This window comes from Carassius carassius, chromosome 1 (assembly GCF_963082965.1).
Source record: "Carassius carassius chromosome 1, fCarCar2.1, whole genome shotgun sequence".
NCBI classification, from domain to species: domain Eukaryota; kingdom Metazoa; phylum Chordata; class Actinopteri; order Cypriniformes; family Cyprinidae; genus Carassius; species Carassius carassius.
The window spans coordinates 37,574,974-37,591,843 of NC_081755.1; the positions used below are offsets into that span (position 1 = coordinate 37,574,974).

Genomic DNA, 16,870 nt, shown 5'->3' on the forward strand with positions numbered 1-16,870 from the left:
ATACCTAACCAGCATATGCAGTTTTTTAACCAACAGAGTTTCTTACAAACACAACTTTTCACAGAACATTAATTGATAGACAGGAGTCGTCTGGGTCACTTGTGGATGATTGTGATGTTTTTATGAACTGTTTGGACTCTCATTCTGACGGCACCCATTTACTACAGAGGATACATTAGTGAGCAAAAGTGACATGATATACAGCCAAGTATGGTGACCCATACTCAGAATTCATGCTCTGCATTTAACCCATCCAAAGTGCACACACACACACCCAGAGCAGTGGGCATCATTTATGCTGCGGCACCCGGGGAGCAGTTGGGGGTTTGGTGCCTTGCTCAAGGGCACCTCAGTCGTGGTATTGCCGGCCCGAGACTCAAACCCACAACCTTAGGGTTAGGAGTCAAACTCTCTAACCACTAGGCCACGACTTCCCCAAGTGATAAGCAAGTGATGTAATGCTAAATCTGTTTTGAGAAAGAAACAAACTCATCCACATCTTGGATGGTAGTACATTTTGTTCAAATTGTCATTTTGAGGTGAACCTTTAAGGAGCACTAAAGGAACAGCAGGTGTATAGCTGAGTGCTTGCTTCCCCACTGACAAGCTGTTGTGCCACTGTATTTTGAACATTTTCCCTGACATTGTACTGGTGAATCAGCAGGGGGCAGCAGGAGCTCTTCAGAAGACGAGAAATTAATGGCATGGCATCAGCTCGCATAATCTGTTGCTCCATGCTTTCCACTTCAAAATTAAGCAATCGTGTGGACAATATAATACAATGTAGGTTTTACATAATTCTGTTTGAAAAACCACACAAGAAACTCACAAAACGCTATACTGCTGTTACTCCCTACATAAAGGCACATACGCCCAAATTATAAACACCACAATTTTCAGTCTCTTTCCTTCTTCGTAGCTGCTGTCACCAATAACTTAATGAGAGATCGTGCAGGTTATTACTAGTAGCAAAATACATTCGCTCAATACAAGTTAAGAAATGCAACGTCAGAATGCAATGCTCAAAACATTATTTTATGGTTCTAAAAACCTCATGATAAGCAGTGAATGATTCATAATGGAATTAAAAACTGGAGCACACGGGCTCTGAGAGCACACACACACACACACACACACACACACACACACTGCACCATATGGCCCCAGCATCAAGTGTCATGTTTACAAGCGTAGCGCTTTGGCACGTCACTCGTCCTTCTTACCATTATCTTTCCACCCGAACTCAACTCCAGCGAAGAAATGTCACTCCTCAAGTTATTCCAAAACAGTTTCTTGCCATCCTGCTCATCATTTTAGCGATGTGAAATGTAGGCTAATTACACATTAGGACCCATCAAGCCTGAAGTGGAACAGCCTTCCAACGGCTTGATAATTCCCCGCTCCACACTTGTCCGTTTTGTGTGTCTACAGCCCGAGCGCCTCAGCATGCATATTTAATGTCGTCTATTATACTAGTTTTCTGTAATGAATAGAGTGGGCAGCTCTAGGTTTTCAGATGAACACAGAAAGCTAACCGTTCACATCTTGTAGAGTGTCTCTGAGTCACCTCTGAGCTGGACTTTAACAGTGTGCTCTGCTGTAATCAGAGAAAGTCCTCACCATATAACCATACTTTATCAAAACAGTATGCATTAATTAATGATTCATGCTGGGAACCCTTCATTTAAAACTGTCTCAGAAAGTTAACTATACTGAGTTTCATGTCTTTCCATGACAGTGTGAGTGTACGTGTAAATGACCCTTGGATATGTGCAGTAAAACATCACCTCATCAGCTCTCCACCCGGGTCATTACTGATGAACCAAACCTTGCATGATTGAAATGATTAACTAAAACACCATAAACCAAGAAAAATATAAACTAACATACCTGGAGAGTGTTTAAATTCAACAAGCTGCTGCTCCTTAGAGGAACCAGATGTATCTTCTTGAACTATCCTCAACTAGTACGGATCAACTGGACAAGAGCTCTTGACTAAGTGCTTCGAGTAAGAGTAAGAGTGAACTCTGATCTTTTTAGACTATGACATGTTGGTTTTAGAGGCTTGTAAAAAACGTCAGACCCAGGATTGGTGGAATACATCTACAAATGTAAAGTTTTGTGCTATCTTTATGATGGTCATTGCTTCATTCTCATTTGACCCTAGTGATTTCATATACATTCGCCGTTTCTTATGCATCTTAAATCATTGAGCTTCATCTGAACATCTGTACAAAAGAGTTCTCAAAATCTGGTTAGCACCCTATAAAATTGCAGAATATGAAATATCTAAAACATAATGTTAAATATTTTTAAGTTGAGTTTATTAAGACAAATCTTCACTTTCTGTGTATTAAATTACAACTAAAATTTTCATTTAGTCTCAAACACTGTACATGTCGCATTTAGTTTAGTAAGAAAGAACCAAACAAAGATCAGAATATTATTTATTAGAATGAATTTTGCCAGGTAGATGATATTCTTAAAGAAAATAATCACTTATTAATTGTTGATCACAGTTTTTTCAGTGAAGTTTCATGAAGCGATGTAGCTGTCAACAAATAAAATGTTCTGTTATGCATGTATCAAAAGTTCTGTTGATACTGTAGTGGATCTGAGGACTGGATTTTATTTCTTCACAATCTGAATGACATCCTCATGTTCCATGATGTGAGTCAGTCCTACTCTCTGAGGACTGTACTTTGTGCTTGTTCCCTGTAATCCAAAAACACAGCAGTGCTACTCAAAAGCATGGAACAAAAGCAAGAGTATATTTCACTTCAGGAGGAGAAGGATCTTACCCAGACAAGTGCGTACTTGAACTGGCTAGCTAACGTCCTGTGGATTCTGTGACACTGGAAGAAATAAGAAACAATCATGAATCTGATCTTGATACGCTTGAAAATATATAGGATTTAGTTAGATAGCACATCAAATAGAAATAAACATGTTCAGATATAAATATATTTTTAGACAACACTTCAGCATTTACTGTCTATAGTTATGTAAAATTAATATATATATATATATATATATTTTTTTTTTTTTGCAGGTGTCACAGGACAACAAAACAGAGACATACCACATGTTCAACTGATGCTCCTCGTCTCATGATTATAGGGTCACCGAAATCTGGGCGTTCTTAACAATAAAAATAATAATATTAATAAAAAAAGAGCAAAGAATAAAAACACTAAATTCAAACATAAGATGTTTTTTTTATTTTCAGTTTTTAAGACAAGCTTTGAAAAGAAAATTCCACAAATTAAATTATGATCTAAATTTAAAATGGATTACGCCAGACAACTTTACAAAAAGATGAAAACTAACATGAACCAAAATCTGTTTGACGCCAAACAGACATGGCTTATACTAAAAGCTCTAATAAATAATCAACAAAATTAAAATACTCTAATCTCAATTAAAATGCTTTACAACAAATAATGAATTAATCGAATGTATTAATACAAAACAAGCAGCTTTGTCATAGAGCACAAATCTCGTAAATATATCCACCTGTATTGTGTTGGACAACAGGAGGCCAAAACGCTTGAGAACCACTGTTCTAGGGTGAAAGCATCTTAAATTACTATAAATTTGGGACCAAAAAAAAGCTTACCTCCTCTTTTCTTGGTGTATATGCAGATCAGAGCCAGGTCCTCCCATAACTGCTCCAGGAGATAATCTAGATTCAGCTTCATGCCGCAGCTGATCACTACACTGTTAGGTCTATGAGCAAGACGATCCACTTCCTCTATAGAAATCTGATCCACTTTGTTGTACACCTGTAATAAGACAGATATTCATTATATCATTTTAAATTTTCTGACATAATTAAAATGGAGAAGCTTTGCATCAGGCTGAAATATACACTCACATATAAGCAAGGCATGTACACTCTGTTGCCCACAATCACATCAATAAATTCATCAGGAGTGCTGTCCTCTCTGAACAAAACCTCAGCGTTGAAGATTTCTGCAGTCATGTTAAGGTTAATGTGTCGCTCATTATTAGAGGAAAATGAATGAAACCGTGAATAAACAATGCCAAAGGATACTGTACTCATGAAGAATGAGCTGTACAAGCTTCTCAGAGCAGTGTGTGAGGGGAACCGTTGAATTGTACGATAGCCCACCACCTTTTTTAGGCTGAAAAACAGATATTTAAGTGAGGAATAAATTTCTTTTAAAAACACCTTAAGATCTATTTAAAATGAACCGCTTCGTGGACCTTGTCAACTAAAGTTATTTTTGTTGAGAAAAATGTTACTTTGACTCAACAAAATGGACTCAAATTAATGAATGACACTTAAAATATGAACTTAAAAGACATTTTGGTTATTAGACAAACTCTGACATTAAAATTAAAAACTGAAACACTGACCTTAAAATAGATATTTGGTTTGGGGCGGTTGAGTCTGATGCCAACAGATTCAAGTTCTTTTTCCAGAAGTTCCCTAAAAAACAAAACCACAATCGTCAAACAATCAGAGCAATAGTGCAAACATTCTCCGCTGCTCCAACTCACCTCTGAACATCTCCTTTAGTCGCATCCAACATCATGATGACCACATCTGCAGTTCTGGCCACAGCAATGACCTGTCTACCTCGGCCCTTGCCTTTAAAACAAACACACACAGAACAAGGACACATTTAATAGGCCAAAATACACATGCAAATGTGCATTACTCTTCAAAACACACATGAACATACCTTGTGCAGCCCCCTCAATGATACCAGGCAAATCCAGCAGCTGAATGTTGGCACCTTTGTACTAGAATTAAAAATGTAAAAATGAAACCAATATCATGCTGGTAAATATAATAACAAAAAACAACACACGCAGAAATAAGATATACACAAAAACTGAGAGAAAAGAAAAATATTTTGGAATAAATAGTACCGAAATGACACCGGGAATGCAGGTCAGGGTGGTGAATTCATACGAAGCTGCTTCACTTTCTGTTGCTGTCATTAAACTGAGAAATGTAGACTGCAAAAACACCATCAATTAGAGCAAGTCTCTGTTTTTAGTGCAAAAAATATAGTATTGACATATTAAAAAAAAAATGTTTGCAGATTAAACACAAAATTTAACAACAGTAGTACACACATTGTCAACAGAATAGAGATAAAAATAAGAGTTAATCATTGGCATAAGACACAAATAGGAGGAGGGAGAAAGGGAAAAAAACATGAAAGCAAGAGGTGTATTTAAAGTAAGTCTATATAAATTAAATGCATTCAAGTCATTCTGTTTGCTTTCTTGTTTACTGAGGATGTAATGGTGTAAAAAATAAATTTTAAATTCTCTCAGAAAAAACATTTTGGTTTGCTGATGATGAGCTTAAATATGCAAATAAGCTAAATTAATAACTCGGCTATCATTGTCTTTAGTAAAGTCACGTGCTTGGTGTCCTAAAATAATGTCTTTCAAGGATAAAAGTTCTATCTTGCAGGATATTATCATTTATAAATGTGACAATACTTTTCCAGTGTTGTTCAGTAGTACTGTGACATGTTGCACTGCAGATGTTGTTTTGTACCTTGCCGACCGATGGGAACCCGATCAGAGCCACTCTCGCATCCCCAGACTTCATCACATCGAAGCCTTCTCCTTTGGCTCCAGCAGACTTCGAGGGCTCCAGGAGCTGGGCTCTGTACTTGGCTAGCTTGGCTTTCAATAAACCCAGATGGTACTCAGTTGCTGCAAAAACAAGTTTGTAACCACTCAGGATTTAATTGGTTAGGAGTAAACAGATAGAAAGCAACAGCAACAACAACAACAAAAAGCCTATGACGGTACATTTATAGAAAAATCTTGGCTTGCCTTTATTCTTCTGTGTTCGAGAGATTTCTCTCTCTATCTCTGCGATCTTCTCCAGGATCCCCATTTTCACTCGAGTGTGATGTTTTGCTTATGTGAAGCCTGTGAACAGTACAGTGTGACAGAAAGCATGTCAGTCATAGTGTCCAGAGCATCTGCTCTCTGGCTACGTAGTCAGTGGTAGGCTAAGCTAGCAGGCACTTCTATCAAACTTATCCAACACTATTGCATTGATTGAGCTGTCATTCGCATATCATGCCACACGGCTACTAATATAAATGTCACTCTACAGAAACTATAAGATATTGTCATTCGTGTATCTGTAGAATGGAATGTGTTGATAGTTACAGTTTTAAGCGGCACGAGCTCTACGGCATGGACTGCTGCTGACGTCACCCTCCGCTGGCCGACAGTGTTGCGGAGAAATTGCTCCGATGTGAAAACAATTCTTTAATATTTAATTCCTGAACACGTTTTATATATATAGTACTTAAATTTAGTGTTAAATGCCAGTTATAATATGTCTACACGTTGTTGACATACTGTGGATAATTGACATAAGGTCAATTACATCTACAACAAACGTTCCTATGATGCGTATAACAGTGGTTGGATTTCAACTCTGACTCATTTCAGCGAATCGATTCAATCGAACGGTCGTTTCAAAGAATCATTTTAATTAATCTTTTACCTCAGCCGATAATTTACGTCGTCATATTATCCATTGGTCGTTCTAATAAAGCTACGTGAAGGCAAATCTGGCTATTTCTGAATAATTCAGATCAGCTGTTTATGAATAATTTAGATCAGTTGTGTGAATCGCTTAAGTTAGCACGCTCAGTCAGAAGATCCGGCTCAACATAACGATTCATTCAACTCGGAAATACACAGGGTTGCCAAGTCCCTGGTTTTACAAACTTGCTTGTATCCAAATATTTAACACCAGACAATTCATATGACTGGCAAGGAGACTGTGTGCAGAAATATGTGACAAAGATCAAGGAGCAGAGTGGCATCAGAAAAAGATCTTAAAACTGTAAATAGTTATAAATAGTTATTTTTAAGTATTTAAGAAATAAGAGTTTACCACCACACCAGATCATTTGATTCACCCCGCTTTTTATTTTATGTATGAAAACTGACTTTGTAAAATGAAGAACAGGAAAACGCTATAAAAGCTATAAAACAAAAAAACGGTGGGAAAGCAGACGGTGATGAGCTTTAACATTGTTGGACAGAAGTCAAGTTTGTACTGTGTGCAGGGCCATAGCTGTAGTTTGTACAGGTTGTACCAGTGGGCACTTTGTGTTAATAAACAATGTTTAGTAAAGTTTTTAGGTGTCTAATTACAGAAATCGAATAATCAAATGTAAAATAGCACTGTCTTCTCTTATTTATTCAGACACCTTCAACATTTCTCACATTATCACAGTTTATTTGCTTACAGTTTAGGAAATGGTAATAAAATATGACTCAAAAGAACTCAAGAGTTAAACTGTGTCAGAACAAATTAATCTTAATGACAGATAACTTTGATAGAAAGGTATGTAATGCATAACAATCAACCAAAAATTCAGAAAGTTTAGGTTCATTTATTTATCTCACTGACCAAAGTGCTGAACATTAAAATCAAACCATAAACAGATAAAACAGAAACATTAAAACATGAATTTCAATCAATACTTTGTTGGCCAATTACCAAGAAATAAATTTTTTTTCAGTCTGTGGTGTGAAGAGGTCGCATTAGCAATTAAAGAAAAAACAATTAAGCAAAACATGGTCAGGTTGAAGTGCCTGAATTATTTTTGGTCCCATATTTTTTTATCAGTTTTACTGGTAGTCCACTGTATGAAGAATTTTTGAGTATAATATGTCACAGTTTATTTTATTTTGCTACTCACTCACATGAATGAACTATAGTGTCCTGCAACCACAAGTAAAAAAATAATTTCTGGTTTGACTGTGGATTAATTCTTGTTAAAAGTACAAAGTAATTCAGTCAAGAGCAGTGAGTGTATGTATCTGTCAGTACAAAGAAGAAGAGGCGAATTTCGGCTTTCAAGTGCTTTGAGACGCATCTCTCTGCATGTGCCCTGTGTGTACAGAACACCACAGGGCTGCTGAATGAGGCTCTTTCACATCTTTTTCTGTTGCATGATTAAACTGCGATTTGCATTTGTTCATTCAGGTGCAGGAGGACGCAAAGGAAAGTTCTGTGCATGTTGCTGTCTAGGCTCTCTGCTTGTGCACCAAACACGGCGCAAGTACTCAGTTGAGTTTTTCCTCGTCTTGTGTTTGAATGCTTTAAACTCTTTTAAATGTTTAAATTGGCCAGGCTTAAAAGCAGGTGCAAATGGAGTAAAGGTCAACTTGACAAAGGAAACTGTGGATATGAGAGAGAAATAGAGCATCCATATATGAGGGAAATAAAAAGAACTACAGATGTTCCGTTCTCATTTCCAGAACTAGTTCCACCCCTGGACAAGACGGAATAAGCTATGTTATGTGAAAAAAGTTAAGTGATGATTCATTGAGAATTATTCTGAAATTTTATAACAGGATCTGGGAGGAAGGGGTTTTACCCCAGGGTTGGAAATAGGTGTTAATTATCCCTATAAAGAAACCAGGTTAAGATCCAAGTAATCCTCTAAACTCCAGGACTATAGGAAAACATCCAAGAGGAATATGTGACTGGTGTGGAGTCAGAGAAACAGTAGAACATGTACTTCTACTATTCAGTGAGGACAGAAGTAAACTAATCCATGACCTCCAGAAGAACAGCAAGCAGCAATTAACATTAAAAATAGATTTTGAATCCAGGCGGCGATAGTCTATTAATGAAATTTCTGAAAATAACTCAGTTAATTCATAGAATATAAATTATTATTATTATTGCTATTCCCCTTCTCTGGGCTGGGAGGGACTTGGGCTGTAGATGGAGGAGCTGAACATCATCGAAAGCTCGAGCCCTGATAGGTTTGGTCTGGGGAAAAGGGGATTTAAGTCTCTGATCCATTGCCTTAGTAGATGGCTGTAATGCTCAATTTGTGACTGCGACCGCGCCAATAAAAACGTCTAAGAACAAGTTTGGTTTCAGACTCGTTTTGTTGATGCTGGATTTTTTGTGAAGATCTGGCAACCCTGGTAGTACATAACACGTTGTGCGAGTTCAAACATGGCAACTCCTGCCGGGTCGCGGTCCTCAACGCATAACACCGCGCGTATGGAGGGCTTCCCGTTCCCCGTGGCTGGCAGACCGCCCGAGGACAGCATGACTAACGATCAGACCACTACCGGAGAGCCGAAAAAGAAACCGTGCCGAGCTTGTACGGATTTTAAATCATGGATGAAGCTGCAGAAACAGACGTCCTCCGCTTCAGTGGCGCAGGTGAACAGATCTGACTGTCAAAATCTAAAACTAAATCTACGACATCCCAGAGTCAGGAGAAGTCAAATATCTGTGATAACACAATTAGACTGAATTAAATCATTGCTGAACTTGTTTTGAAATGCGTATCTGCAAAGGTTTTTGCTATTTCAAAATGTAATTTAACTTTTCCTGCCTCGTTCTATAGTTTAACTGTAAATTAATGGTTTATATATATATATATATATATATATATATAAAGAGAGAGAGAGAGAGAGAGAGAGAGAGAGAGAGATAGGTGAGGGAGGGAATCTGTTTTTTCAATTGTGGTCATACTCTTTAAAAATAATGGTTACTGAAATAAAATGCCATAATTTGTTACAGTGGATCTCAACCAGGGTCCACAGCATACTTTCAAGGGGGCCTCAGGATAACATTACATTACATTATTCATTTAGCTGACGCTTTTATCCAAAGCGACTTACAATTGCTATATATGTCAGAGGGCGACCTTTGGAGCAACTAGGGGTTAAGTGTCTTGCTCAGGGACACATTGGTGTCTCACAGTGGATTCGAACCCGGTTCTCTCACACCAAAGGCATGTGTCTTATCCACTGCGCCATCCCCACCCTTTTTCATCCACCTTGCTTTAAATGAATTACCTTAATACATTATTAATAATTATAATAAGTGTATAATTTAATAACATATAAATAGAATAATAAAATAACTAAGCTTTTACATAAATTCTTTATATTAAAATATCTATTTCTTACATATTTCTTTATTGTTTTCATTTAGGGATGTACACACATCACACAATCAATTGTGGTTAATTTAATATCAATCAGTACTCCTAATTTCTGTTAAGAAAAATAGATTGCGGAATATTATGTTTAAAAACAAAGATGCTAATCATGGTTATGGTTACTTTTCAAGAGCTATAGTTTCGCTGCCAGAGCATTGCATCAACCCAGAGTCACAGGTTTGATTCTTAGGAAACACATAGTCTGATTTAAATGTATACCTTATGCATAAATATAAGTGTGTAAATGTAAATGGCTCTCACGCAATAATGTTGTGCTTTAACAGTAAACAGTCATGTGATATTTTGAACAGGAGAGCAGGGCGCCTGTCGAATGCCCTCTGGACAGAGAGGAACTGGGCAGGAGCTCATGGTCTTTTCTTCACACTATGGCTGCATATTATCCTGACGCACCGACCACTGAACAACAGGGGGAGATGACACAGTTCATCAACCTCTTCTCAAAGGTTTTCCCATGTGATGAATGTGCAGAGGACTTGCGATCAAGGTTGTCATCATTTATTGTTATGGTTTTTATGTATGTCCTTTAGCATTTCACCAGAACCATTGCAGTGTTATCATTTGTGTTTGGTTGCTTATGTTTCAATTATCTTGTCTCTTGTCAGATTGAAAACAAATCAACCAGATGCTAGCAGCCGGCACAACCTCTCACAGTGGATGTGTCGCCTCCATAATGACATCAACATCCGATTAGGCAAGCCAGAGTTTGACTGCAGCAAGGTGGATGAGAGATGGCGAGATGGCTGGAAAGATGGATCTTGTGACTAAAAACCTCCAACACAATCATGAACATGAGCAATATGCAGCCATACACTGATTCTGTGGACCTGTCCTTTTCGTTTCAAGTGCCATTCAGGAGCCATGCATAAACATGATACATTTTGACTTTGCACTAATTGATGGAGTGATTTATTAATATATAGTTTTCTGTATTGTGCTTCTAATCAAGAGCATTGCTGTTTACAAGAGTATGGCATTACGGCCCATATTATTTTGTAATTATTGAGCTCTCAGTGGATGTGAACAGCCCAGAGGCAACTGGATGAGCTTTGTTTAGAGCAGTGGTTCTCAGTATTTCTTACTTCAAGTTTAACTCCCTCATTGTAAAACAATAACTGACTATTCCTCCGCTAGAATATGTTATTGACAGAAATGTTGAGTGGCAATTAAAGGAATAGTTTAAGAATGAAAGATTGCTGAAAATTCATCTACCATCATGCTATCCAAAATATAGCTGAGCTTGTTTAGAGAAGATTTAGAGAAATTAAGCTTTAAATTGGTTGCTCACCAATAGATCCTCTGCAGTGAATGGGTGCCATCAGAAGACTAACACAATAATCCACACCACTCCAGACTTTAAATTAATGTCTTGTGTACTAAAAAGAGCTGTGTCTGTAATAAACAAATTCATCAAGACATTCATGTTAAACTGAAAAAAAAATAGTCCTCTATCTATAATATTACCTTTTCCAGTGAAGAGTAATGTTGTTTGTGTTAGAAATCATTTCAAGACATCTTGTGGTCTCCATGAATGTGTTCTATGGGGTTTCCTAGTTAAATACTAATGGTTTAGAGGTCTTAATAAATTATATGAATTCAACAAAAATTTGGTCATATTTAGTTGCATCAAGAAAACATTTGCATCCTTATTTGCTGTTAACAAATGTGGCAAGAATAGGCTATAGTATTATGTCCCGAATGCTATAGCTTAGTTTTCTCACATTGCTTTCCTTATCATTTATGCATTATCATTTGTGTTAAGACTATGATGAGAATGATAAAGCCAGACTGCATGATTGTTTAGGAATTACACTCATTCATTTGAAGTATGTTGTGATAGTCAAAACAATGTCATTTCAATCCCGAATGACACTATTTGTTGACAGGACCCTAATGTTCTTCAACACTTTGTTGTGTCTCCATTGACTTTAATCATACGCAGTTTATAAACATCTTATTTTGTGTTATACTGAAGAAAGAAAGTCATATAGATTTATATGATATTGTTTGGGTTATGGAACTGTTATCTTCAAATAGTACCCTTTCCATGACTAAATATTCTGCATGCTTCTCCAAAATGTTCCAATAGTTGAAGTTGAAGGCCAGCTCTATTATGAAGTTAACGGTCCCCCAGCTGTGGAAGAGATGTCGTCGGTAGATGTTGCTGTTGAGACAATGTAACACAGAATCACAGAGAGATTGCGCACGCCTCTGACAGGCAGTGGTGTGTGTGTGTGTGTGTGTGTGTGTGTATGCCTACCTCGACCCACAGCCCAGAGCCTGAAGAACAGTAAGACGAAAATGGACGGAGTGGGTTCGTTTGGTGCTGGGAGAGCCGGGGCTGCTTTCGACCCTATTGCCTTTATCCAACAGCCGCAGACCATCCTCAGAATATTATCATGGGTGAGACGTTTATTTACCTACAAATAATAACATCTGCTCTAGAAGAGACAAATCTGGTCTGTGAGAATAACCCAGAACGTATCATAATCATAACATTTTCAACACGCGCTCATTTAATAATTAAATTAGGTCACTGGGAAATACGACGCTTGTATACGGTTATTAGTTTATATTGAAACTATTGACGTTTTGATGTCATGAAGCGTTATTTGCCTCTGGTGACGATCACTGATGTGATTCCTTTTAGAATGATGACTTAGAATGAAATAGAATTCGATTAGAATGAAAAGCATGTTAAGAAACATACGCGCTCTTGTTTGGTTTATTGTGGCAGGATGAATTAATTAATTAATTAATTAAACGTTTGTAATACCGTTATAACGTATTATTATGTATTATTTTATCAATAGGTCTATCACTAGACGTGACATCGAAACAAGACATAATAGTCTATTTTTAATATGAGGCTATTTACCTATATTAAGCAAAACGAGTTAATCTAATATCATGGATGAACGTTTCTATTATGCAATAAGGGTTTTCAGTAAGAACATCATTATAGTGTGTCTCAAAGCATAGTCAGCCGCCTCATTTTGAGCATCGCATGTGTTTGAGCATCACTCTATGTTGCTCAGAAATGCTGTCTACTTAGGCAGCTCACTAGTGTTTTGAGCCGCAGCCACAGTCTGCTTCTGGACGACTCCTCGATTCTGATTGGTTGATGGATTACTATACGCGCATGTACTGTTACTTCCATTTGATGTTATTTGCGTCAGACAAACACATCAAGTGGAGCAAAAACCTTCTCAAAAAAAATTGTATACCTTAAATTAGTAGGCCTAATGTAAAAGTATCAGTACATTAAAAGTGCATATGAGTACCAGGAACTAGTATTAGTACTAGTATTAGGAATAGCCCCAATGACAGCTTGTAAATTTTTTCTGTGAGTGTACAGAACAATATTTGGAAAATATTACAAAGTGGAAAATATTGATTTAGAAGAGTTAATGTCTATTTAGAATACATTATGTTTAATTAATAGCATTGTTTTGGTCATATTGTACTGGATCATATTTCCAAAAAATAAACCAAAAAATAGATAGATAGATTTTACTAGATAACACTTCATGTCAACTGGCTGAAATAGAATAATAGTAATTATTGTAATGGTATTTAATTATATAATGTCATTTATACTGGCTTTAACAGTGTTAGCATAACAAAAGAGCATCAATAAAACTGGTGTATCTTTTTTCTTGCAGATCTTCTCAATGGTAGTGTTCGGATCCATAATAAATGAAGGCTATGTCAACCATGGCAGTCAGAGGCTCTATTGTGTTTTCAACAAGAACAACAGTGCCTGCAATTATGGAACCACTATTGGGCTCATAGCATTTCTAGCATGCATTTTCTTCATAATCCTTGACATGAAGTTCCAACAAATCAGCAGTATTAAAGACAGGAAGAAGGCAGTGATGCTGGACATTGGATTTTCAGGTGAACAATAAGAGCATGCCAAAACAGATGTCTCTGTGACTGCTGTTTCTAAGCTGTGAATCGTTCAAAGGGTCTGGCAATGATTCATGATCACAGAACTGAACAGTAGGATACTATATTGCCTTAAGATGTTTTTGTATTAATTTATGTAAACAACATGGGGGGGGGGCAGTATAGTAAACTTTATTTAAATTATTGCTGTAATATATTTATATAGTTGTGTTTTGCGCATGATTACAGGTTTCTGGGCGTTTTTGTGGTTTGTTTGTTTCTGCTTCTTGGCCAACCAATGGCAGTGCACCACCCCAGATGAGCTGCCCTTAAATCAGGGAGCGGATGCTGCCAGAGCTGCCATCACCTTCTCCTTCTTCTCCATCTTCACCTGGGTAAATGAGCAGAACTCTCTACACACAAATGAAAACACATTGTATTGTCACTTTGTGAAAGCTGAAATGGCGGAATGTGCAGAACATGGTCCATTTCAGTTGTTATATCATGACCTATCTCATTGACATTAGCTTGCTCTACATACTGGTTTCAGCACTCAGGGGAACATATAATAGAATTACTTCCTTTTCCCTTGCCGTCGTGGATGAGGATGAGAATAGTGTTTGGTGGCGTGTCCTGATGTGAACGAAACCGAGACTGTTTGTTACAGTTACTGAACAAGAGTGAAATGTAGGACTTGTCTTGATCTTTAGCAATTGTTACAATTGATCATTGACTCATGTTTAGAAATACACACAAGCACTACCATTTAGAATAATTTATTAATTTATTATGTCTTTGTGTAAACCGTGATAAACTACCATTTAAAGGTTTGGGGTAAGATTTTGAATATTTTTACTATTTAACAATGACCCATTAAATTGATCAAATGTGACAGTGAGGTCATTTTATAATGCTACAAAAGATTTTTATTTCAAATAAATGCTGTTCTTTTGAGCTTTCTATTCATCAAGGAATCCTAAGAAAAAAAATTCCACAAAAATATTAAGCAGCAAAGCTGTTTTTTACACTTACAATAATAATAATAATACACGTTTCTTAAGCAGCAAATCAGCATGAGAATGATTTCTTAAGGATCATGTGACACTGAAGACTGGAGTTATGATGCTGAAAATACGGCTGCACATCACAGGAATAAATTACATTTTAACATTAAAACAGAAAACTAGTTTAAGCTATTTTAAGTTGTACTAAGAGAACAGCATTTATTTGAAAAAAAATATTTTGCAACATTATAAAAGTCTTCACTGTCAAGTTTGATTAATTTAATTCTTGAGTTCTTGCTGAATAGTTGTCTTAATTTTTCTTTTTAAATATCTTACAAACCGCACAAATTTGAAAGATTGATACTCAACACCTGTTTTCTTCAGAAAGACCTTCAATTGATATAATGTTTTGAAAGTTTTGTGATAATGTTTCAGCATGTTTGCTAAGGATACAAATTTAGCCATGTGACAAAACTACAAAACTAAATGCTAAGTACTAGAATTCTCTGGCACCAATAAGAGTGCAGTGCCTTCAGGTAAAAAAAACTAAAACAAAAAAAACCCTGGGTTCTTCAGTACAAGTGGTCAGAGTTGAGAGTAGTTCTTTTTAAGGAGAGTTTGATAGTAATCATGTGCTTCCTCTCTGTATTTCAGGCAGGTTTGACCGTGAGAGCGGTGCAGAAGTACATGCTAGGGACCGACATGACCCTCTTCACCACAGAGCACGTGGACGGCAACCCACCCATCCAGCCCTACCCCACCGGCCCAAGCACCGAGCCCAGCGACACATACCAGAGCCCACCCTTCACCGAGAACCTGGACTCCAGCGCCCCAGCCTACCAGGTGCCAATTTACTGAAACGGTGCCTAGCAAAAGTCCACATGCGATGTCTTTGTGTGTCGGAGTCAGTGTGGATGCCTGGCACTGGTCTTCACACTGAAGTGGTGTGACAATGTTCATAGGTAGAACTTCTGTACAAGAATATGTTGATTGTGATTTCACTTTCGTTCGGAATATTACGTGTTTATTTATCAGCTGGAATGAAACCGTTTGAGGTTTATCAGTGTTGTTTAAAAATGAAAAGGTTAGGTTGCATGTGTTATATTTAGAGAGCTATGAAGTGCCATGCATCACAAACAATACCTTATATATTGAGTTTCCATAATGCTGTTGGGTACTGTATATAAAGTGCAATATCTGAAACATGGAATCACCAAAACATTTTTGACACATTTACATGTTCTCCAACTAAAAGATTCCGGGAGGTGGTTTTCCTAAAAGAGGGTAAGGGTTTTGCTGTAGATAAGGTTTATCAAAATGTTGTTGATTCAGTGTTTGATTTAGTGAAGCCACTAAAAGTGTTACGACAAAGTCCGATTTTATTTTAAAAGGAGTTTTGTAGCTTACAGCGTGTGAATACTTCTGACTATATCAGAATATAAAAATTAAATGAATCCCACTAAAAAGATTTCAAACAAATGTTTTTTTTTCAAAGCCACAATCAGTTGGCATTTTAAAATTGAGGTAATACAAACATATAAACTGGCAATTAATATAAATGCTTTTTGAATGCAGTTACAAACTTGGACAATGACTTCACTTTGTATGTTTTTTTAACATTACAAATTGCTAGCAAGTAAGTAAAATGTCATTTTTAAAAGAAATGAATGCTTTTATTCAGCAATGAGACATTCACAATCAAAAGTGACAGTAAAGACATCGGTAATGTTACAGAAGATTTCTATTTCAAATCAGTGCTGTTCTTTTGCACTTTCTATTCATCAAAGATTCCTGAAACAAAATATTAAGCAGCACAACTGTTTTTAACATTGATATTAATAAGAAATGTTTATTGAGCAGCAAATCAGAATGAATTCTGAAGGATCTTCTGTGACCCTGAAGACTGGAGTAATGATGCTGAAAATTCAGATTTGACATCACAAGAGTAAATTACAT

The 16,870-nt window shown here is 36.8% G+C and overlaps 3 protein-coding genes across 3 annotated transcripts; 2 read left to right on the forward strand and 1 right to left on the reverse strand.

Moving 5' to 3' along the window:
* Positions 1 to 2,431: 2,431 nt before the first annotated feature.
* Positions 2,432 to 6,321, reverse strand: drg2 (developmentally regulated GTP binding protein 2). The gene is made up of 13 exons (XM_059530823.1): positions 6,175 to 6,321; positions 5,830 to 5,928; positions 5,546 to 5,706; positions 4,903 to 4,992; positions 4,713 to 4,773; positions 4,528 to 4,618; positions 4,384 to 4,456; positions 4,058 to 4,148; positions 3,878 to 3,975; positions 3,620 to 3,785; positions 3,083 to 3,141; positions 2,802 to 2,855; positions 2,432 to 2,715 (listed from the first exon to the last, which is right to left on the reverse strand). Exons 2-13 carry the CDS (start codon positions 5,891 to 5,893, stop codon positions 2,629 to 2,631), a joined length of 1,095 nt encoding a protein of 364 aa, XP_059386806.1. The 5' UTR covers positions 5,894 to 5,928; positions 6,175 to 6,321; the 3' UTR covers positions 2,432 to 2,628.
* A 2,645-nt stretch (positions 6,322 to 8,966) lies between these two features.
* On the forward strand, positions 8,967 to 11,210 carry gfer (growth factor, augmenter of liver regeneration (ERV1 homolog, S. cerevisiae)). The gene is made up of 3 exons (XM_059530962.1): positions 8,967 to 9,214; positions 10,313 to 10,506; positions 10,625 to 11,210. Exons 1-3 carry the CDS (start codon positions 9,002 to 9,004, stop codon positions 10,785 to 10,787), a joined length of 570 nt encoding a protein of 189 aa, XP_059386945.1. The 5' UTR covers positions 8,967 to 9,001; the 3' UTR covers positions 10,788 to 11,210.
* A 1,078-nt stretch (positions 11,211 to 12,288) lies between these two features.
* Positions 12,289 to 16,716, forward strand: syngr3a (synaptogyrin 3a). Its single transcript, XM_059558401.1, has 4 exons — positions 12,289 to 12,422; positions 13,685 to 13,919; positions 14,160 to 14,305; positions 15,569 to 16,716. Exons 1-4 carry the CDS (start codon positions 12,321 to 12,323, stop codon positions 15,770 to 15,772), a joined length of 687 nt encoding a protein of 228 aa, XP_059414384.1. The 5' UTR covers positions 12,289 to 12,320; the 3' UTR covers positions 15,773 to 16,716.
* Positions 16,717 to 16,870: the final 154 nt, after the last annotated feature.